At 42.5% G+C, this 22,764-nt stretch overlaps 1 protein-coding gene across 1 annotated transcript; it reads left to right on the top strand.

Annotated features, from left to right (window-relative positions):
- The first annotated feature begins 911 nt into the window (after nucleotides 1–911).
- Nucleotides 912–21,616, top strand: OAT (ornithine aminotransferase). Its single transcript, XM_082853996.1, has 11 exons — nucleotides 912–966; nucleotides 6,611–6,697; nucleotides 8,566–8,790; nucleotides 12,127–12,351; nucleotides 12,455–12,550; nucleotides 15,074–15,201; nucleotides 16,471–16,593; nucleotides 17,248–17,376; nucleotides 18,162–18,275; nucleotides 19,061–19,205; nucleotides 20,585–21,616. The coding sequence occupies exons 3-11, from the start codon at nucleotides 8,595–8,597 to the stop codon at nucleotides 20,743–20,745; spliced, it is 1,317 nt and encodes a 438-aa protein (XP_082710122.1). The 5' UTR covers nucleotides 912–966; nucleotides 6,611–6,697; nucleotides 8,566–8,594; the 3' UTR covers nucleotides 20,746–21,616.
- Nucleotides 21,617–22,764: the final 1,148 nt, after the last annotated feature.

The raw sequence follows: 22,764 nt of genomic DNA on the forward strand, positions 1-22,764 counted from the left end.
TTGGGTCTTCAGGCAAGCAGGGGCTCCTCTTTGTTGCGGTGCCCACGGACTTCTCATTGCTGTGGCTTCTCTTGCTGTGGAGCACGGGCTCTTGAGCACAGGCTCAGTAGTTGTGGTATATGGGCTTAGTTGTTCCGAGGTAGGTGGGATCTTCCCTGACCAGGGTTTGAACCCATGTCCCTTGCATTGGCAGGCGATTCTTAAACACCGCGCCACCAGGGACGCCCTCTCTCATAATTCTAAAATGAGTTTATCCTGGCCTATCCATTCTCAGTTCTGCGTTTCTAACGGGTTGTGGAGGGCACCGCAGACAAACTTACAGTGTGTTGCCATCATTTCAGTATCTGCCAGCAACCACGAGGAGGTGGACAGTGCATTTTCCACTGCGGTGATGACTTATGCAGATGGCTTCAGAAGCGCAACAGCACTACAGCACACCAGGGTTCAAGGACATGGTGGGCGCGACTTTGCCTGGGGCCGGGATGGGCTGGCACCGCACACACGTAAGGCTCGGCGAGGCAAAGGCCTGTGAGCACGGCCGGGGAACGCAGGGCTGGAAGTCCAGCCTGCCATCCAGCCCCGCGAGGCGGGGGCCCAACCAACGTTTCATCCCTTCGGACCTTGTTTTCCCGCCAACAAAGGGAGGGCAGTGAGCGACCGAAGGAAAAGCACTGGCTAGGCAGGCGCCCAAACGCAGTGAACCGATGGCGGACCGGAACAGCTCGGCCCTGAAGGCGCGGGAGGGGCTCGAACCTGCGGTTCCAGTCGGAGTCTGGGATGCGCAGCGGCGGGGCGGAGGGCGGGCCCACGGCGATTGGTGCTCAGCCCTCCGCCGCTAGCCAATGGGAAGCGAGGGCGTCCCGGGGGCGGGGCAGAAGCTTCATCTTAAGGTCTGTGACGCGTTGCCGTCGCGCAGTTGCTCAGTTGTCGCCGCGTGTCCCGGTTAGGCTTCCGAGGTGCCGCCAGGTATCCGCGCAGGCGCCGCGGGGCCGGGGCTGGGGTGGGTCCCCGGCGCCTCGGGCCGCGGCGGGTCGGGGGGCTGGCGTGGGCGGCTCCGGTCCCGGGTTCGTGGGGAGCCGGCTGAGGGGGCGTGCTGGGCCTTGACCGGCAGGCAGGCTCCGCCTCCGCAGCGGGTTTGCGCTGCCGGCGGTGGGCACCGGGATACCGGGGGTCGGAGAGCAGCCGGCCTGCACGCAATCCGGGCGGGCAGGGGCGCGGCGCATCCCGGCAGGGAGCAGCGGGCGAGGGAGGCAGAAAGAGAGAGGCTGTGGATGTGGCACCTCCGCCTGCCCGAGCGGGCGGAGCCAGGCCGGCCCCTCGGCGTGTGGCCCATGGGGGCGGGCGCTCTGCCCTCCCGGCCCGCAGTCCACGAACCCGTGCCGCGGCCCCAGGGACCCCGGGGTCTCTGCGCCTCGACCCTGAGCCTCTCGGGCGCCTCCGGGTTTCCGGGGAGGAAGCCTTTAGGGCGCCGGCGCGTGGGACCGGGGCCGTGGGCCCCGCGAGCACACTGGGTTCCTGACGTCGGCCAGGAGAGCGCATTCTGGACACGCTGCTCAGTAAACGGTGAATTTTTGCCTCCGGGGGCGGCGCCGACTATCGAGACTGGGTCCGAGTCCTTCCGGGCAGCTCCTTGGCCCTGCAGCCTACCTGCTCATCTCTCCCCTCCCCCAACCTATCTTCTTTTCCCTTCCAGCCTTTGTCCAAATAAAACAGTCAGAAGTAGAGCCTTACCTTACAGTAAGTGCAGGTTTAATTACATGGTGTCAGGGGATTGGGGTCAACAGGGCTTTCAGCACGAACACTTCCTCCCTCGAGTTTCTTTGCCAACAGTGCTGAGCAACCAGAATAAATTCTGGTTGATTTCATTGGGACACTTGTGCTCGGTGACCCACAGCCTCCTCCCTTTGTCACTGTATCTCTTCTTGGTGTTCAGTTTTACCTCTTTGATAAGGTGATAAATTAAGGCGGAAAAGACGGAGGAGTGACTTTGGAATGAAGTGGCTTTAATAAATTACTAAACTCCAGGTTCTCAATTCTAAATCTTCGGATTTCTAAGAGTTTCTGTAGGTAAACTAGTTCTCTCAATTTGAATTTGGAGCTGTTCTTTAGGTATGTAATCCAAATTCTTCATCTTACTCATCTGAAAGAAACAATAGACTTCTTTCATTAAAATATCCTGGTACCGTCTTCAGAGAATCTAGTTCCTGACTATGAAAAAGATCCAAGTAGGAAAGTAAAATCTTTTAATAAGGACAAGATTTAAACAATAAAGCTTATTGTTTTGGGTTTGCAGTTTTTCCATGGTGTTCAAGATAAGTTTTGAATCTGCTCCCCAAAAAACCCAGTATAACTTAAAAAAAAAAGTTATTTATTTGTTTTTGGCTGCATTGGGTCTTTGTTGCTGCACGCCGGCTTTCTCCAGTTGCGGCGAGCAGGGGCTACTCTTCATTGTGGTGTGCAGGCTTCTCATTTCGGTGGCTTCTCTTGTTGCAGAGCACGGGCTCTAGGTGCGCGGGCTTCAGTAGTTGTGGCACATGGGCTCAGTAGTTGTGGCATGCAGGCTCTAGAATACAGGCTCAGTAGCTGTGGCGCACAGGCTTAGTTGCTCCGCGGCATGTGGGATCTTCCCGGACCAGGGAGTGAACCCGTGTCCTCTGCATCGGCAGGCGGATTCTTAACCACTGCGCCACCAGGGAAGTCCCAGACCCAGTATAACTTTGAATGGTAAAAATTCTTGAAAAGACTTTTTTTTCCTCAAAGAGACTGTATTACCACCCCCACTCTCTGCCTTTATTACAGTTACTTGTGGGCATATTTTATGCCCTTTCCTGAGTTCCTGGGGATGGGTGAAATCTACATTTAAAAAAAGTGGTGAGTGGATTTTGGAGGTGTGTGGAGGGAATGATCTAATGGAACCAATCCTTTTTCAGTAGTAATGCTTAAGGTGTTTGCCAGTGGCGCACTTGAGCTGACTTTGAGCCAGATTATGTAAAAAAAAAAAAAAAAAGGCCAAAAAACTTTTGTTGGCAGAACTTTCCAAAAAAGACTGTACTTTTGAATGGTTGCCTCAAGAAAGGTAAATATTTGACAGATGTAGTAAAACCAAATTTATTCCTCAAGTGGAATATTTTAAGTGGCTTTTTGATGAATTTAATGCTGGTTTTTCTTTTAGAGTGATTTTAAAAAATAGTATTTCATAAGTGTCTGCTAAGTTAACTCTTCAAAACGCAGCGTTTTATGGAATTCTATTTTAGGTATGTTCTAGTATAGATAGGATGGATTAGATTGGCCAATAGTAGCTTGAAGAAGGACCTTGTTAATTGTATTACTGAAAACATTTAGTGTTAAAATTTTTGCTGTCAATAACAATTTGTCCTCTTCTCCAGGACCTGAGTGTGGGCCTAAGTTAAATGCACAGCCTGGAGTGAAATGATCTAATGAAGTGAACTCTTTTTTTTTTTTTTTTTTACGGAAGTGAACTCTTGATGGAAAGATCATTCTTGTTGACATCATGCTAGCCTCCTGTTAGAGTTAGACTCAGCTCTGTCTGTTAGGAGTGGGTGGGTGATTTAATCATCTCTCTGGATGGCCTTGCTATTTGTCACTGCCTTGACTCCTTCGCAAGTCCTAAGTCTGTTTAGGAATGACCTTGTTTATGTGACAGACAAGGAATCCCCAAACGTGGGCTAGGTTCTGGGGATGCAAAGTGAATTTTAAGACAGAGTTACTGTCCTTTTAAGGAGCCTAGTAGGATTCTAGTAAGGGGACAGGTGTGAAAACAAGAGTCCTGAAGTGTTAGGACCTGTGACAAAAATCTGTGCAAGGGTCCTGGGAGCCTTCAGAAGGGCTAATGTGGTAAATTCCCTAGGGAAGGGTGAAAAGCTAATGTGTATAGTATTTATGCATAGAAAAAAGTTAAAAGTTAATGGTTACCTCCTAAATATGGAACTGCAGGTCATTTTCTTGTGTTTCTAATTTTTTTTTCAATAGAAAAAAATTTTTAGAAGAACAAAAGCTGCAGTTTAAAAAAGAAACCCTGTTTTTTTTTTTTTTTTTATATTGCAGAACTTGGCTAATTCCCTTATGAATTTAAGAGGGAACTAACTGAGTGGCTATTTTGTGCTAAGTTTGGTGCTTTAAAACAATCTCATTTAATCCTCAGTAATGGCCTTGAATGGCTTCAACTTCATTTTGCAAATGGGGACATTGAAGCTAAAAAAAAAATTGACAAAATCATCCAAATAGTTACTCTTAATAGCCTCAGCTAGAATTTACATCCTAGTCTCCAAACGCTGAGGAGCTTACGCTCTCCTCTCCTGGTTTTCCAGGCCTTTCTGGAAGGGAAAGTTGTTGAAGTTGGCTGGTTTAAGCCCTCCTTAATTCTGTTCTAGTATTTCTTGTGTTGTGCCAGGCACAGTAACTTGAACCCAGAAGGTTTTTGAATAGAAATGTGCCTACAGGGCCCTAGTGCATCTGATGGATCGGACCACAGGACCCCTCGAATTAAATATTCAGAGTTCACCTTAAAAACCTTAATTAAGCACGAGTATTAGTAATGTTTTGGATGTTACTCTTTTGTTAGTAAGTTGTAGTTATATATGTATATTTTTAATTTATTTTAATTTATTTTATTTCTGGCTGCGTTGGGTCTTCGTTGCTCTGCGCGGGCTTTCTCTAGTTGCAACGAGTGGGGGCTACTCTTCTATGCTGTACGCATTCTTCTTTTTACGGTGGCTTCTCTTGTTGCAGAGCACGGGCTCCAGGCATGCGGGCTTCAGTAGCTGTGGCACATGGGCGCAGCAGTTGTGGCTCATGAGCTCTAGAGTGCAGGCCCAGTAGCTGTGGTGCGCAGGCTCGGTAGTTGTGGCTCGCGGGCTCTAGAGCGCAGGCTCAGTAGTTGTGGCGCACGGGCCCAGTGGCTCCGCTCCGCGGCATGTGGGATCCTCCCGGACCAGGGCTCGAACCTGTGTCCCCTGCATTGGCAGGCGGATTCTCAGCCATTGTGCCACCAGGGAAGTCCACACTGTAGTTATATTTTAATAAGACTGCCTGAACTCAGCATATAAATGGATATGTTGTCCCATTTCTTTTGTGAATGAGCTGAGGAAGTGTGTAAAATGAAAATGTTGAATTTAGATAATTTCAAAGATTCCTTTCACTCACCATATTGTGTCAACCTGTTAATTAACTTAGAAGATGCTGTTTAGAGAGTTTTTAGTATATTTTTAATACCTCTCTCTTTTTTAATTAAAAAAAATTTTTTTAGTGCCTCTCTGCCAGGTTCTAATGAAGTCACAGAGCTGTAGACCCTGATAGCAAAATCATAGAGAATAGTTTTTATTTTAGAATTTGACCCTGCCCCCTAGAAAGAGACGAGTTTTTTTGTTGTTGTTGTTTTGTTTTTTTGTGATACGCGGGCCTCTCACTGCTGTGGCCTCTCCCGTTGCGGAGCACAGGCTCCAGACGTGCAGGCTCAGCGGCCATGGCTCACGGGCCCAGCCACTCCACGGCATATGGGACCTTCCCGGGCAGGGGAACGAACCCGCGTCCCCTGCATCGGCAGGGGGACTCCCAACCACTGCGCCACCAGGGAAGCCCAAGACGACTTTTAAGACCTAATTGCTGTAATCCATCCAGGCTGCACTTCCAGGGGTAGTGATTTATGCCTTTCTTTTAACTACTCCCAGCTGAGCTGTTTTGGCCAGCTTCACAATCTGTTTTCTCAAAGCTTCTCAAAACTCTTTCTTTTTCCCCTACTTTGGTTTTCCTTGTTGCTAAGCTTTCTCTTTGTCTAATGTGACAACCTAGGCAGACCTTCAGTTTCATTTTTAATAACTTTTTCTGATAATAAATATGATTCTTTTTTATTGAATATAGTTGATTTACAATGTTGTGTGATTATAAATGTAATTCTTGATCATTAGGAAACATGGAAAATATAGAACAGTAGAAGGATAACCACAGTGAACTTCCTTGTGTATAGTATTTTTTGTAGAGTTGAACATGATTTTATTTTCTTCACTTAAACATATCCTAAAACATCTCTCCATGTCATTGAAAACTAATGATTTTAAATGACAATATATTATGTATGTGATTATGTTGAGCCATTCTCATATAATTGAACATCTTTTATTTATGAATGTTTTGCTACGTTCCTGAGTGTTTCTTTAGGATAGAATCTTGAGAGTGAAATTAGTGGTCTTAGAGCACAAACATTTCTAAGGCTCTTATTATGGTTACAGTTCTTTTCAGAAAGTTGTTTCAGTTTAAAGTATATCTAAGTAGCTCTGTGTATTATTGCTAATTTGATCAAGGCAAAAATTAATGTGTTGTTTTGACTTTTCAGTTGGTCAAACAGAGCATTAATTCTAACTGAGTCTCAAGAAGTAGAGTTAAAATCAATGTTTTAGACTTAGTATTTTGGGGAAGTTCTGTGTAGTGTAACTAGAATTTTGGCATTTTTGCTAGCCGCTATCTCCAGTGTAATGATTCTTACGTAACTGTTTTGTTGTTAATACGTAATTCTTTGAAGTAAAATCTAGTGGAAATTAGGGACCTTCTCCTTCAAAAAATGCACTTACTCATATAATTCTGCATTTTATTTCAGTAGTTATTGGACCCTCTGAAGACCGTCCCTGGATCTCGGGCTGAAAATCTGTATTCTAATCTGAACTGTGTGAAGAAGGGTTAGCTGGTGAGTCTTGGCAAACCAGAGTGCTGGATTTTGTGTAGCGGATTCCTGAACATACTGGATTTACTGGGTAGTGCCAAGTTGAAGGGGAAGCAAGCCAAACTCCAGGTGTTAGGTTTTGCTAATTGGGCAGCTCAGACTGAGTGCTGGGAGATATTGCGTGGTCTGACGTGTCATTAATAGAGTTCCGTTGAAATATGAGTTAACTAGTCTTTTTAAACAATAAGTACAGACATATTAAGTATGCCTAGTGTTTGGCAACTTTCCACTCATCTTGAATGTATCTTTAAGAAACATTCCCCTCCCTGCCGACATGATTGCTCAGTATTTTCCCCAATTTCCTTGTTATTCTTAGTTTTTTCTGTGGCTCAGTCTGTACTTCATGGCTTATCTTGACCGTTAATGGTTATGCAGCAGTGCGAAGCACTGTGGTGAGGGCTGGTTCTAGGGCCGGTGCTGGTGGGATGAGAGAAGCTATGAAGCTGAAGTAATATATAAATAGATTTGAATAAATGCCAGTTTGCTCAGTGATATTTAGGATTTATTACTAAACTTTTTAGCTCATTGTACCAACAGTTTGATGTTCTCTAGCTCCTAATTGCCTTTTTCTCATTTAAATAGTTGCTTTTGTGGTGCAGTTTTTTCTGGGGATTAATTTTATAGAAACAGCCATCCTAGCAGAGTAGACGGTTTCTCTTGGGAGTTGTACCTTTTCATCTCATATGTTTTGTTTTGTTTTTGGTCTGTTTTACTTACTGTAAAATCTCTTCAAAGGCTATTTGTTATAAATGAAAAAACTTTTTTCCCCATCTTTTTACCTTTCACGTTTGTTTATGATAATTTTGACCTATAGAAGTTTTAGATAATTGTGGCTAAATAACTGTTTTTTACCTTTTGTAGTTTCTGTCTTTAAACTTAAAAAGCCTTTCCCATCCCCCAAGAAATCACTTTTTCCTCCCCACCCCTATTGTTTTTGCTTTAGGATGGTCCCTGTTATCTTTGTAGAAACCAAATTCTTCCCTAATTTCCTCACTCTTTACACAAGGGCCAAGTAGATATGCAAAGTAGTTCTCAGTCCCTCTTTCGCCTCCCCCATGACTACCCCCTGGGCACCCAGCTTCTCTGATTTGGTCTCTTCCCCTTGGCTCTAATCTGTGATCCAGCTGAGAGTCTTACACCCCCGCATAAATACCTTTTGAATGGTTGTTCAGCTCTTTAGGCCCTGTGCTGTTCAGCCTTGCTTGACTGCCTCAGAGACCGTCAGGTGGTACTGAAGGGTGTTCGTGAAAAGTAAAAGCCCTTCTGCTTTTTATTCTTCTTGCTGTTCTCTTAGACTTCTAGCCCGGAGCACTTTGTGCACATCCCACTTGTTGGGGTTTAATGTCAATGTTCATATACTTGTTCCCTTTGTTGGCCTTCAAGCTCCCCAAAGGCAGAGGTTGTCTTAGTTCACTTTTTTGTTTTTTCATTTTGTGTTAGTTTTTTAATTAAAAATTTAAATACAATTTTTTTTTTTGCGGTACGTGGGCCTCTCACTGTTGTGGCCTCTCCCGTTGCGGAGCACAGGCTCCGGACGCGCAGGCTCGGCGGCCATGGCTCACGGGCCCAGCCGCTCCGGGGCATGTGGGATCCTCCCAGACCGGGGCACGAACCCATGTCCCCTGCATCGGCAGGCAGACTCTCAACCACTGTGCCACCAGGGAAGCCCTAAATACAATTTTTAAAGGTTACTTTCCATTTACAGTTATCACCTTAGTTCTCTCTTTATTTTTCTGACTCTTTGGTAAATGTTGAACACATAGTTCATGAGTTGACATTTGTCTGCTCTGGGAAGGTTCTTATTCTCTACGCCTTCTCTTTTCTTTGGACAGGTTGGTGATATTCCTACTTGAAGGACATCATGTTTTCCAAACTAGCACGTTTGCAGACTGTTGCTGTCCTTCGTGGATTTCATTCTTCAGTGGCTTCTGCTACATCTGTTGCAACTAAAAAAACAGTCCAAGGCCCTCCATCCTCTGATTACATTTTTGAACGGGAATCTAAATATGGTGCCCACAACTACCACCCTTTACCTGTAGCCCTGGAGAGAGGGAAAGGTATGTTCCAACCCTTCCCACCCCCGCCCCTTTTACTTGCTTTACATTTTTGTAAAAGTTGCTTTTATATTTTCTCACTATACATTTTTCCAGATGCATTTAATTTCTATATTGCAGATATGATTAATTCAACATTTTTGAGTGTCTGTTGCTTGCTGTGTTAGGTACTGTGGGGACTACAAAGTCGTGATGGACCTTGCCAGGAGGGAATGTACGATACATAAATAAAGTACTGTAATATTGCTGTCATTTTTTCCTTTAACTTTTATTTTGGCATAATTTTAAACTTAAAAGCTGCAACAGGGCTTCCCTGGTGGCGCAGTGGTTGAGAGTCCGCCTGCCGATGCAGGGGACACGGGTTCGTGCCCCGGTCCGGGAAGATCCCACATGCCGCGGAGCCGCTGGGCCCGTGAGCCATGGCCGCTGAGCCTGCGCTTCTGGAGCCTGTGCTCCGCAACGGGAGAGGCCACAACAGTGAGAGGCCCGCGTACCGCAAAAAAAAAAAAAAAAAAAAAAAAAAAAGCTGCAACAGTAGTATCTAAATTTTTCTTTTACTCTTCACCCAGATTTCCCAAGCGCTAACCGTTTTACCACATTTGCTTAATCTTCTTTTTCTCTCCAGACACACATACACAATACTTTTTTTTTTCTTGAACTTGTTTGAGAGGAAGTTGCAGACATGATGCCTCCTTACCCCTAAATACTTAGTGTGCCTTTCCTGAAATACAAGGACTTTTTCTTACATAACAAAGTGTAAGTATCAAAATCAGGAAATTAACATTGGCACAGCACTATTCTCTAATCTACAGCCCTGATCCGCATTTCACTTGTCGTCCTGAGTAGCAAAAGAAAATCTCAGCTCATGGGTTGCATTCAGTTTTCAGGTCTGTTTAGTCTAATCCAGAACCATTCCTCCGTCTTTGTCTTCTTGACGTTGGTATTTTTGAAGAGTACAGGCCAATAATTTTTCGTATAAACCTCAATTTGGGGTTAACTGGTAAGGTAGTGTCTGCCAGGCTTCTCCATTGTAAAGTTCTATTTTTCCCTTTTAAATGTCTTGTGGAGACATGACTTGAGACTGCAAATATCCTGTTACTCATCAAATTTTTGCTCCCACTTTTAGCATCCATTAACGATTCTTACCTGAATAAATGATTACTGATTGTTGCCAAATGGTGATTTAATCCACATTTTGAAATAACAGCTATAGCCAAGTAAAGCCAAAGTTTATTACTTAGCTTTTGGCCAGAAGGTGATGCATAAGAGTATTAAACATTTTAATCATTTGCCTGTAATTTTTATTTGGGACCAGTACTGTAGTGTAGATAAAGCTCCTTCTGAACAAATGAAAATCTAGGTTTATATATTACAAAATTGGAAGCGGTTTGGTTTGCAAAAGTATTCTTTACTTACAGCAGCAGAGTGCACTCTAGAATCTGACTGCCTGGGTTCGAGTCCTGGTTGCATGTGTGCCAGCTGGGGCTAGTTATAATGTAAGCATCTGCTCTGTACTATAGGGATGGTAACACTCATCGGGGTTTTTTGATGAGATAAGGGACAAAAGCACCTACCACAGTATGTTAGGTACATGGTAAAAATTAGGTGTTAAGCCCCTAATACATTTTAATATCTATGATCAACTTAAAAAAATTGTTGTAAAATGTACATGACATAAAATTTGCCATTTTAACCATGCAGTTCAGTGGCATTAAGTACATTTACAATGTTGTACAACTATCACCTCTAGCTCGTTCTGGAAGTTTTTTTATTATCCCAAAAGGAAGCCCCATACACATTAAATAGTCACTCCCCATTCCTTCCTTCCCCTAGAACCTGGCAGCTACTAACCCATTCTCTGTTTCTACAGATCTGCCTGTTCTGGATATTTCATATGAATGGAATCAGACAACATGTGACCTCTTGTGTCTGGCTTCTTTCACTTAGCACAATGTTTTCAGGGTTTATCCATGTTGTAGCATGTGTTAGTACTTCATTGCTATTTATGGTTGAATTTATTCATTTTATGGATACGCCACATGTTTGTCCATTCATCAGTTGATGAAAATTTGGGTTATTTCCACCTTTTGGCTATTTCGAATACTGCTGCTGTGAGCATTGGTGTACACATTTCTGTTTGAACACCTGTTTTCCACTTCTTTTTTCTTCCCCTTCTTCCTAGGAGTGGGATTGCTGGGTCATATGGTAGTTTATGTTTAACTTGTTGAGGAACCACCAAGCTGTTTTCAACAGCTCTTGCACCATTTACATTCCAACTAGTGATATATGAGAGTTTCAATTTCTCCACATCCTTGTCAATTCTCGTTTTCCTTTTTAAGAAAATAACCATCCTAGTGGGCGTAAAATGCTATCATTGTGGTTTTGGTTTGCATTTCTCGAATGACTAATGACATTCAGCATCTTTTCATGTGCTTGTTGGTCATTTGTATATCTTCTTTGGAGAAATGTCCATTCCAGTTCTTTGCCCATTTTTTAATTGGGTTGTATGTCTTGTTGAGTTGTAGGAGCTCTGGTTACTAGATCCTTATTAGATAGATATATGGTTTGGAAATATTTTTTCCCATTCTGTTGGTTTTTACAGTCAACCAATTGATTTTTATGTTATGCATAACTTCTTCCTTTAAATTCCAGCTTTCAATTCCAAACTTCAGTTTTCCAGGAATCAAGGTTCCAGTTTTCCAGGAATAAAGGTTTCACTCCAGAGTTAATAAAATCTCTTCTTGTTATGCGGGTTTTTTTTTTAAATGGTGTGTTTTTGTTTTTATATTTATTTATTTAATTAATTTATTTGGTTGCGCTGGGTCTTTGTTGCGGCAGGCGGGCTCCTTAGTTGCAGCTCGCGGGCTTACTTAGTTGTGGCATGGGAACTCTTAATTGTGGCATGCGCGTGGGATCAAGTTCCCTGACCAGGGATTGAACCCCGGCCCCCTGCGTTGGGAGCTCAGAGTCTTAACCACTGTGCCACCAGGGAAGTTCCTTGTTATGCTGTTTTTGTTAAATGTGTAATTTGAAGCTGGACAGATAAAATATAATTCCTTATAAACCAAGGTTTATTATGCTTGAGCTAAAACATGCCTTAACCACAATTCTATGTTAACTAAAGGTTCATATGTAGGTATTCAGAGGGCTGGCTAGCAGTCTTAGTCTTTTTTTTTTTTTTTTGTTCCCAGACCAGGAATCTAACCCGTGCCCCCTGCAGTGGAAGTGCAGAGTCTTAACCACTGGACCTCCAGGGAAGTCCCTGGCTAGCAGTCTTAGTCTTTGAACTTTATGTAATGTGGTGATTTTTTCTAGAGTTATTTTCCTTATATATTTTAGGTATTTATGTATGGGATTTAGAAGGCAGAAAATATTTTGACTTTCTGAGTGCCTACAGTGCTGTCAACCAAGGGCATTGTCATCCAAAGATTGTGAATGCTTTGAAAAGTCAGGCGGACAAATTGACCTTAACATCCAGGGCCTTCTACAATAATGTGCTCGGTGAATACGAAGAGTATGTTACTAAACTTTTCAACTACCACAAAGTTCTTCCTATGAATACAGGTAAAATACTTCCTTTTTTTTTTGTTAAATAGCTGAGAAAATCTTATAATTTTCTGATAGTTTAAAACATTTTTTAAAACTGAGAGATGTTCTCTTTTGGTAGGAGTGGAGGCTGGAGAGACTGCTTGCAAACTTGCTCGTAGATGGGGATATACTGTGAAGGGGATCCCGAAATACAAAGCAAAGATTGTTTTTGCAGGTATGTGAGATTCACCATTAACTGCTGTGATCGAAACGTACAGTATCAGTTACCATTTTAATTTACTGATGAAATAGTTCAGATGTGTTTGCCTCATGCGTCGTATGTTAATTGTTGAATGTTTCATAAAAATGGAAGGATTTCCTTTTCTTAGGTTTATTTCCAAGTATTTCTTCATATGTGGGATTTTTCTCTCCGAATTAACTCCCTACTCCTCCCTCCCTAAAATGAGTGACTATATGACTTGTCTCCCATCTGCTTATCTGATTTTTTTCATAGCGGTTTTCTGGTTAATTAGACGGTCTTGCCGATGGAGCACTTTTTTGTGAGGTTGTTGACGTTGGGTTGTGTTCAGGTGGGACCGTGTCTTAGGTATGATCCGGTGATTGAATCTTAGTATTTGAGGATTACTGTATCATGTCATTAGAAGCTGCTGGAAGAGGAGGGCTGGAGTTGCCCTGGGGATATTTCTGTGAATGGTTGAGAGGAATGACTTGAATCCTGACTGGGGAGACCAACAGTTAATCCAGATTATCCATATAGACTGACTTTGGGGATCTTGATAATGATGGTCAATAGATAGGTTCTGACTTTTTTTTTAAAGCTCTGATTTTAATTTTTTAAGACATAAAGTATGGGTAAGTTTGTCACTGCACGTGGTCAAGATTCATTTTTATGATGGTTGAAATCATTAAATATTTTGTCTTGTGGACACACGCAGTTAAATTATAAACCCCATAATAAAACAGAATCCAGAGTTCATCTAATGGCCAGCTGTAGCTGGTGTTTGGGGGTGGGGGCGACAAATTCCTGTTTCCGAAGTCTCTGCACAGCTCTGTGGTCTGCCATTTTGCAATCTTGTACCTTAGTTGTAGGACAACAAAACCGTCTCTTGCAAACAAAAATGGCATTTCTGGTGATTTCGTTCTTACAGACTGTGTCCAGTCTCTCTCACATTAGCACAGGGTGCAAAGGTGTTTCACCCAGGTGTTGAAAGAAGCTGGTGAGTCAGTGGGTGGAGACAGAAGACTGTCCCCAGTGCACGTCCCTTATACTGTAGGGTAAGCTGCGGGGCGTGAGACTCCTGAGGCCGATGCAGGAGAGCAAGTAGGCTTATGGTCTAGTGTGCGTTTTGTCTTAAGTCTGGGCAGAATCAATATGCTGTTGCTTGTGGACAAGTCAAGTGGGGATTATTCATAGTACTCATAGCTGAGAGAGGCTTTGCAAGGGTAGTATTTATGGATGCTTTGAAGCCAACTTAGAATAATTCAGTACTGGGTTAATTGAGTTGCAGCTGGCAGAAGTGGTGGGAAGATATTAAAAAAAAAAAACAAAACACAACAGGTGGGAGACCCTCCAAGCCTCTCTTATTCTACTGTTTCTTTTCTTCCTTGGGTTTAACCACATTGAAATTATGTTGTGCATTTGCTTCACTAGTTTACGTTGAGATATTTCTTCCCTATTAGCATAGAAGCTTCTTGAGGGCAGGGAGCTTGCCAGTCATCATTCTATGCCTGACACCTAGAACAGTGCCTGACATTATTATTATTTTTTTAAATTAATTAATTATATTTATTTTTGGCTACAATGGGTCTTCGTTGTTGCGCGTGGGCTTTCTCTAGTTGCAGTGAGCGGGGGCTACTCTTCATTGCAGTGCGCAGGCTTCTCATTGCGGTGGCCTCTCTAGTTGCAGAGCACGGGCTATAGGGCACGCGGGCTTCAGTAGTTGTGGCACACAGACTCAGCAGTTGTGGCTCGCGGGCTCCAGAGCGCAGGCTCAGCAGTTGTAGCGCATGGGCTCAGTTGCTCCGCAGCATGTGGGACCCTCCCGGACCAGGGCTCGAACCCGTGCCTCCTGCACTGGCAGGCGGACTTCTAACCACTGCGCCACCAGGGAAGCCCCGTGCCTGACATTATTAATCCGTCCTCAAATTATTAATGAAATAAATTAATGGGTAAAAATTGTTCCTGAACAAAGGCAGATGTCTTTTAGCACATAACAACTTATAACAGCAAGGAAGGCAAATTGAAAGTGTTCGAACTGCTTGAGGATATTCTATCCAAATGAAATTTAAAATTCATTCTATTGAATAGTTAGCCTGTAGTGTTGAATTTTTAAAAGGAAAACTGCTAATTCTTTATGAAGGGTAGTCTCTTTCTCATATCACTATAATAAATGTGTCTAGAAAAACCGTCTCTAGAAACACAAGCATCGAATGCTTCACTTGTTAGGGCTTGGGATTATTGAAAGAAAAGACAAATACCTATCCTTAGGGGCTATATATTACACTTCGAAGGCTCAGTAGAGAAGTGCCTAAAATAGTAACTGCAAAGCCAGACCTCAGTCATATGAACCAGGGTGTTTACTATCAGATTTTGTTTAAACAAATGAGCTCACTGTAGGCTCTCTAAAGCAAACCCTTGCTTTTTTGAAAATCAAGCTTCCTAGGGCATTTGTGGGGGAACAGTGCTTATTACATTGGGGGATTTGATTGAAATAATGACTTTACTTCTTCTTTCTAGCTGGAAACTTTTGGGGTAGAACATTGTCTGCTATCTCCAGTTCCACAGATCCAACCAGTTACGATGGTTTTGGACCATTTATGCCGGGTTTCGAAATCATTCCATATAATGATCTGCCTGCTCTTGAGGTACTTCATTTAGCATCATGGTGCTTTAGTTCATAGTAAATAGAACTTAAATTTGTTGAATGTATGAATTAAAAACAGATATATTATTGTACTGAGAATCTGTTGTATTAAAGTTAGGCCAAGATTCACCCTTGTTCTCTGTAATGGTCAGTTAGTTTCCAAGTTTCCAACATGGGGAAACCAGGTTCTGTGGTCTAATCCTGACAAGCAACTAACCACTTCAGATTTATCTCCTCCATAAGTATTAACTTGGGTATTACCTGTTAATTACTTTAATAGACAAAATTAGTCAGTTTTCAGCCATTCAGCCAGCTTTTTAAAATTATGAAGTGGAAGAATTGTAAAGTAAAAAGATACACTTTTAATGTATCTATTTAATTGTTTTTGTTTTTTGGCTGCGGGGCTTGTGGGATCATATTTCCCTGACCAGGGATCAAACCTGTGCCCCCCTGCAGTGGAAGCAAAGAGTCTTAACCCCTGGACCACCAGGGAATTCCCTTTAATGGCGTTTTAAAAGGCCACTTTCATTATTATTATTTTTTTATTTTATAAATTATTTTATAAAAAATTTATATTTTATTTATTTATTTATAATATTTATATTATAAATATAAATATTTATAAATATTTATTTATAATATAAAAATTTATATTTTATTTATTTATAAAAAATTATTTTTTTATTTTATAAATTTATTTATTTATTTTTGGCTGCGTTGGGTCTTCGTTGCTGCGCGCAGGCTTTCTCTAGTTGTGGTGAGCAGGGGCTACTCTTCGTTGTGGTGACTTCCCTTGTTGCGGAGCACGGGCTCTAGGTGCACAGGCTTCAGTAGTTGTGGCACGCGGGCTCAGTAGTTGTGGCTCACGGGCTCTAGAGCGCAGACTCAGTAGCTGTGGTGCACAGGCTTAATTGCTCTGCGGCATGTGGGATCTTCCCGGACCAGGGCTTGAACCTGTGTCCCCTGTACTGGCAGGCGGATTCTTAACCACTATGCCACCAGGGAAGTCCCTCATTCATTTTTATTTACAGTACATTTAAGTATATATTAGAAAATAAAGGATGGAGTAGCTTAAAGCTGAGGTATTTAGAGCTTTTGGTAATTGAATGTCAGTCAGAAAAGTTATACTTTGAAGTCAGAATATAAGTTAGTGTGAAAACTTAATTGGCACACTTACTCTTAACGGGAAAAGATGCACATTATGTGATTTCAGATTTCCAAATGGGTTTAAAAGGAAGTTACTAAAAACATTTTCATGCTGTTTTTGTAGCGTGCACTTCAGGACCCAAACGTTGCCGCGTTCATGGTGGAACCAATTCAGGGTGAAGCAGGCGTTGTTGTTCCAGATCCAGGCTACCTTGTGGGCGTGCGAGAGCTCTGCACCCAGCACCAGGTCAGCCACCTGCCCACCTGCCCACCTGCCTGCCTGTCTTAGGGTTTGGCCAATAGGATAAATGCAAAAGATTACATCACCTCTCCACTAGAGGGAGACTTTATTCTGAGAGCTGCAGAACTTTCTAGTGGTGATAGAACTTTCTAGCAGCAGGTTGCAAAGAAGCTGACTTTCTACTGGCTGGGCCCTGGCAGAGCTGCAGACTTCTGGGCGCTAACCACGGTTCCTTCCTCTCTGCTCCGGCAGCCTGTACTCTGGTCCTTCTCAAACCCTCTGTCGTATCCCTTTGCTCCAGAATTTAAGCTCTCTCTCCCTCTTTACTAATAAATGTTGTAGAATAAACAAGGGAATTTAGTCCCAGACAGTAGTTATGTTCAGAAACCCCCCACAAAACCCTTTGTCTAAGTGCCTTACCACTTTGTAGAACAGTGCAGAATGGGCCTCTGGGGACTGAGTGGCCTGACACAGAAATAACTGTGTGTCTACAGGGTTTTCACAGGACACTCTTGAAGTTGTGTGGGTAATTAAAATGTTTTCACAAATCTGAGGGGATGTCAGAATGACAGATTTGTGCAGGGAAGAGTAACATAAAGATCACTATTTCCCTATGGAAATGAAAACGATAATTAATGCTGTTTTGTTGTTTTCCAATAGGTTCTGTTTATTGCTGATGAAATACAGACAGGATTGGCCAGAACTGGTAGATGGCTGGCTGTTGATCACGAAAATGTCAGACCTGATATGGTCCTTCTAGGAAAGGCACTTTCTGGCGGTTTATACCCTGTAAGTCCAATGTTCAACCTCTCTTTCTCTTCCCTATTCTCATGAATCCTTAAGATATTTTTACATTAGCCGACTGTGACAATAGTGCCTTTCTGATGGTTTGGTTTAACTTAGTGATATCTATATCTATATAGGTCACCTGGAATACGTGTAATAAAAACATTTCAGAGTTCCATGGGGTGACCCACTTAGTTATTTTAACTGAAGAATTGAGTGTGCCTTGGAATTTGCTCTGCTGCATTTGTTTTGGATGGAAACATTTTATCCCAAAAGTACTCCTGTAGACCTTTATGCTTTTTTCCCATAGTTCTGAGACATAGTATTACTAATTGTTTAAAACCATGACCGACCAATTAATGTAGAGATTGGAAAAATTAATGTTTAACTGTAATTCTTTTCTTGGGTTTGCTATTCAGAGCCAACAATTGGTATGGACAAAAGGGCTCTGAATATATAGTGCAGAACATTGTTTTCTAAACAGTTAAACAAAGCATTTCACCTTGAGAGTGGAAAGAATTCTAAATTACATCACTGCAGAAGTAGCTTTCTTCTTTCGGTTCCGAAGTGCTATTCTGTGCCATTGCAGTGTGCCTGATGTGCTTGGAACGTGCTAGGGTACCACTCAGCTTGTCACTGCTAGTTAAGGTGGCAGATGTGTAGCACTTGTTGGTTGAAAGTTTATGTCAAATTTAGTATCAGCTTCATAAATATTTGTGTTCCTGGTAAGAATAAGAAGAGTTCATCTGAGAAAAGACTTGGTCAGCACTGAAGTCTCTGTCTTTCAGGTATCCGCAGTGTTGTGTGACGATGAAATAATGCTGACCATTAAACCAGGGGAGCATGGTTCAACGTATGGTGGCAATCCACTAGGCTGCCGAGTGGCCATCGCGGCCCTGGAGGTAAAAACTGGTTGCAGCTGTACAGTAGCTAGTCCTGGAGGTGGTGTTGAAGTGCCTTTTAGGTTTGAGTCCACTGGTGTGATAAGAAATGTGATAGGATTGCCGAGTATTACAGAACATGAAGTACAGAGGAAAGGGTTTAGGGGCAAGGCATTCTCAAAAAGTAATTTAACCTTGGCCTAGTAGACGGGAATCCTCCAGGGGCTTCCCAAGTTTGCAGTCTCCTGGGGCTTTTGCCCGTAGGCCCTGGCCTGTCCACATCGAACTCTCACTCTGTGACCGGGCCTGGCCTGTGAAGCCTCTGGCGTAGCACATGTGGCTTTTGTTTTTGTTGTTGTTAAAGTGTGGATTTGAATGCTTTTAGACTTATTCCTCAAGTGCCTACAAAAGGCATAAAATTATTATCTCTGAGGATGGACTTTTTAGGGAAAAAAACAAAGGGAACTCTATTGCAGTTAAAAAGTTAAAGTATATTTAGTCCCATTGATTTATTCACCTAAGAAGAAACTGTATCAGTTGCATTAAACAAATTTTAATCCTTTTTTTGTCACAGAATCAGATTGATTATGGGTTTATGACTACAGCAAGGGTCTGTCTGAGCTAGCGTATGTTAGATGATTAGAAATCAGACTGGTACAGGCTTTGGAAAGTAGCAATGGAAGGTACGTTACTCTGGTCTGTATCTGATCATGTTCTTCCTGTGCTTACAGTCCGCATTCCCCTCCAAAGAACAATGTAAAAGAAAAGGCAGTCTTAATGTTTGTGTAATTTCTCTTCAAACATAGGTTTTGGAAGAGGAAAACCTTGCTGAAAATGCAGAGAAAATGGGCATCATCTTGAGAAATGAGCTCATGAAGCTACCTTCTGATATTGTAGCGGCTGCGAGAGGAAAAGGGTTATTAAATGCTATTGTTATTAGAGGGACCAAAGGTACGGAGACAAAATATTTTACAGGATATTACTGTCATAGGAAGAGCTCAGAGCACGTTTGCTATTTTATCTGGTCGTTGGTTTCCTCTGTTTGAAACTATTGACTGGCCTCCTATTGACCAAGTCTTTTAGGCTCTGCCTAATACTCTTATTACCTGATTTATATTAATGGTCTTAAAAATATAGCTCTTTCCGGGCTTCCCTGGTGGCGCAGTGGTTGGGAGTCCGCCTGCCGATGCGGGGGACACGGGTTCGTGCCCCGGTCCGGGAGGATCCCACATGCCGCGGAGCGGCTGGGCCCGTGAGCCATGGCCGCTGAGCCTGCGCGTCCGGAGCCTGTGCTCCACAGCGGGAGAGGCCACAGCATTGAGAGGCCCGCGTACCGCAAAAAAAAAAAAAAAAAAAAAAAGCTTTTTCCTACATGAAGGCACATATAACTAATTTCACCTATTTTCATTTCTTTAAGTCATTTGTTATTCTGCCTTAGGTTATTTATGCAGTACTTGGAGATTTCAGTTTATTTTCTGTTAGGAAGTCTGCACAGAGCACTCTGTAGTCCCATTTCCTCTTTGCTCTCCTTTCCTCACTCACTTTCATACTTTGCATATCAGTAGAGGTAGTAGGAGCAGTAGTGATAATAGGAATGATGATGATGATGTTGATAATAAAAACAACCCCCGCTGCCACTTAACTGAGTGTTTAGTATCTAACACATCATTTCTAATCCTTAAGCGTTCCTTGCTGGATTTTCCTGCTCTATCCCTTCCTTTTAAAACAGTGATTTTAACCTTGACTGCATTTTACAATCACCTGGGGAGCTTTTTAACAAATTAATCCAAGCCTAGCCTCGCTGCAGAGATACGGATTTGATGGGTCTGGAGTGGGGCCCATACATTGGCCGCGACTCTTTCGGTGATTCCGATGCAGCCAGGGTTGAGGGTCGTGAGAGTGAAAATGATGAGCGTCTAGTTGTGCCAGCTCAGGAAGCAAATCCAGGTTAGGAAGGTGTAGTGTTCACTCCGTTTTGAGTATTGCTTATTCTATGCCAGTTAGTTATCTGTATCATATCCCAGTTCTTTTTGTATTGGTTCCTTGTATAATTAATTACATCTGCCTTAGCATGTAAGTTTTTTGCTAGGTCTTTTTCACTTACGAGAAACTAACAAAAACCATGTCTAATCATACCATTCAAACCACTGCTGAAAAATAACTTCATTTTTAAGGGTAAGAACAAAGCAAGCTTGCAACTCAGAGCTGCGTTTCTTGAGTTAGGTCCTGGGAATTCTGTTTTGCCAGGCTGCCCTGGCCCATGCACGCTGCAAGGGAATGTTTAAACGTTTATCTTGGATCAGCACACAAGTTTGACGGTTTTTCTTTAGATTATGATGCTTGGAAGGTGTGCCTGCGACTTCGAGATAATGGACTTCTGGCCAAGCCAACCCATGGTGATATCATCAGGTTTGCACCTCCACTTGTGATCAAGGAGGATGAGATTCTGGAGGCCGTGGAAATCATTAACAAGACCATCTTGTCTTTCTGAGGGTGACAGTTTTCAGTGGTGCCTGGGAGCCAGCTGGAGACAGGCAGTTCATAAAACTCTGAGTTTCTGCACTTAATGCGGGCATATTCCACTCCCCCATGTCAAGGGCTTTTAAAAAAATATATGTTTTTCAGTTCATACATAATAGAATGACATTTATAAACGTGCAGTTTGCTGCGTAACATAACTAAGAGAATGTCCTGGCATCTTATTTTCGATTAAGAGTGTGTGTGTGTGTGCGCGCGCGTGCGCGCTTTCTAAGGTGAGATGCATCTCTCTATATAGACAGCCTTTTAATCAAGCCCCTCAGCATAATTTATATATGTTTTAATAATTTCCTCGCTGGTATAAATTGTATTTGAAAAAGTTATAGGAGAGTATTGCATAGAAGATTAGCTTAACCTCATAAAGTTGAGTCATAGTCATTGTATTTTAGGAAGGATTAATGGTTAAGCTTATAAAAAATACTAGATTTAAGTAAACTCCATATTGGCTAGCACCAAGATGTATTCTATGAATGTCATTACTTTGAATTAAGAATTATTGTTACAAAAAAAAAGAATTATTGTTTAACATTCCTAGATTATGTTTTATGTTTTAAGTGTTTGATATAATTTGTAAAAAGTGTTTATTTTCAGTGTTTCTTTAAATTTAAAATAAAGCTCATATTTAAAATGTCTGTACTGGGACCAGTGTGTGATTACTGCGGTGTTATCAATTACCTCACATTTTAAAGCCCTCTGAGAATGTTCTTACCTGATTTATTTCATGTGTTTTCTAAGAACATTTTGGTTTCTTTGGTAATCTCTAGAAAAACAAATTATAAAAAGTCTCTTTTAGTACTACCTTTTCCGCTTTCAAAATAACTGCTTTTTCCCCATGTGTATACTAGTATTTACCATTTTTATTAAAGTATCCTTGTTATGCATGGTATTGTTTCTGTTTGTTTGTTTGTTTTTACCCGAACAGTATTTTGGATGCTTTTCTATGTCAGTAGTCACAAGTTTATGTCATTCTCTTTTTGATGAAAAAATTAATCAGTCTATCTAAGAAAGAAACGGAAAATTTTATTCAGGCCAAATTGAGGATTATAACGCGGGAACAGCTTCTCAGAAAGCTCTGAGAACTGTTTCGCCGCCTGTTAGAAGTCAAAACAGGGACATAAATATTGCTCTTTATGGTTGGCGCAGTGGTTAAGAATCCGCCTGCCAATGCAGGGGACACGGGTTTGAGCCCTGGTCCAGGAAGATCCCACATGCGGCGGAGCAACTAAGCCCGTGCGCCACAACTACTGAGCCTGCGCTCAAGAGCCCGCAAGCCACAGCTACTGAGCCCGCATGCCACAACTACTGAAGCCTGAGCGTCTAGAGCCCGTGCTCTGCAACAAGAGAAGCCACCGCAATGAGAAGCCCACACACCACAACGAAGAGTATCCCCTGCTCTCTGCAACTAGAGAAAGCTGGCGTGCAGCAATGAAGACCAAAACACAGCCAAAAAAAAAAAAAAAGTCAAAACAGTTCTACATAAGTTTTTTGAGAGGGCTGTACGCTAGATGATGTATTATTGACAGCTTACAGGATCTGTCGAGTAGTGGGTCATGGGTCATCTTGGCCCCTTACAAGATTAGGAAGGAATGCAGGACTTCCCTGGCTGTCCAGTGATTAAGGCTCTGCCCTTCCACTGCATGGGGCATGGGTTCCATCCCTGGTCGGGAACTAAGATCCCGCGTGCTGAGTGGTGTGCCGCTCCCCGCCCCCCAACCCCCCCCCCGCCCACCGCCGCAAAAAAAAAAGCGGGAATGTTATCTTTAAGGAGTTGTCTTGGTGGTGCTAGAAAATATTGCTCTTTATGGTTGAGCAGTTATTTCTGCCAATGGGGAGGTTTGGTTGCTGCTTGATGCAGATACACGATGCACAGTAGAGGGGAGAGAGGAGGCCAAAGGGCAGAGAGAATTTATGTTTAAATTTTTCTTGTCTTGCCATAAAATGTGAATTTTATTTCACACTCTGATGACTATAG

Source organism: Leucopleurus acutus (assembly GCF_964270905.1).
Source record: "Leucopleurus acutus genome assembly, chromosome: 14".
Taxonomy (NCBI): domain Eukaryota; kingdom Metazoa; phylum Chordata; class Mammalia; order Artiodactyla; family Delphinidae; genus Leucopleurus; species Leucopleurus acutus.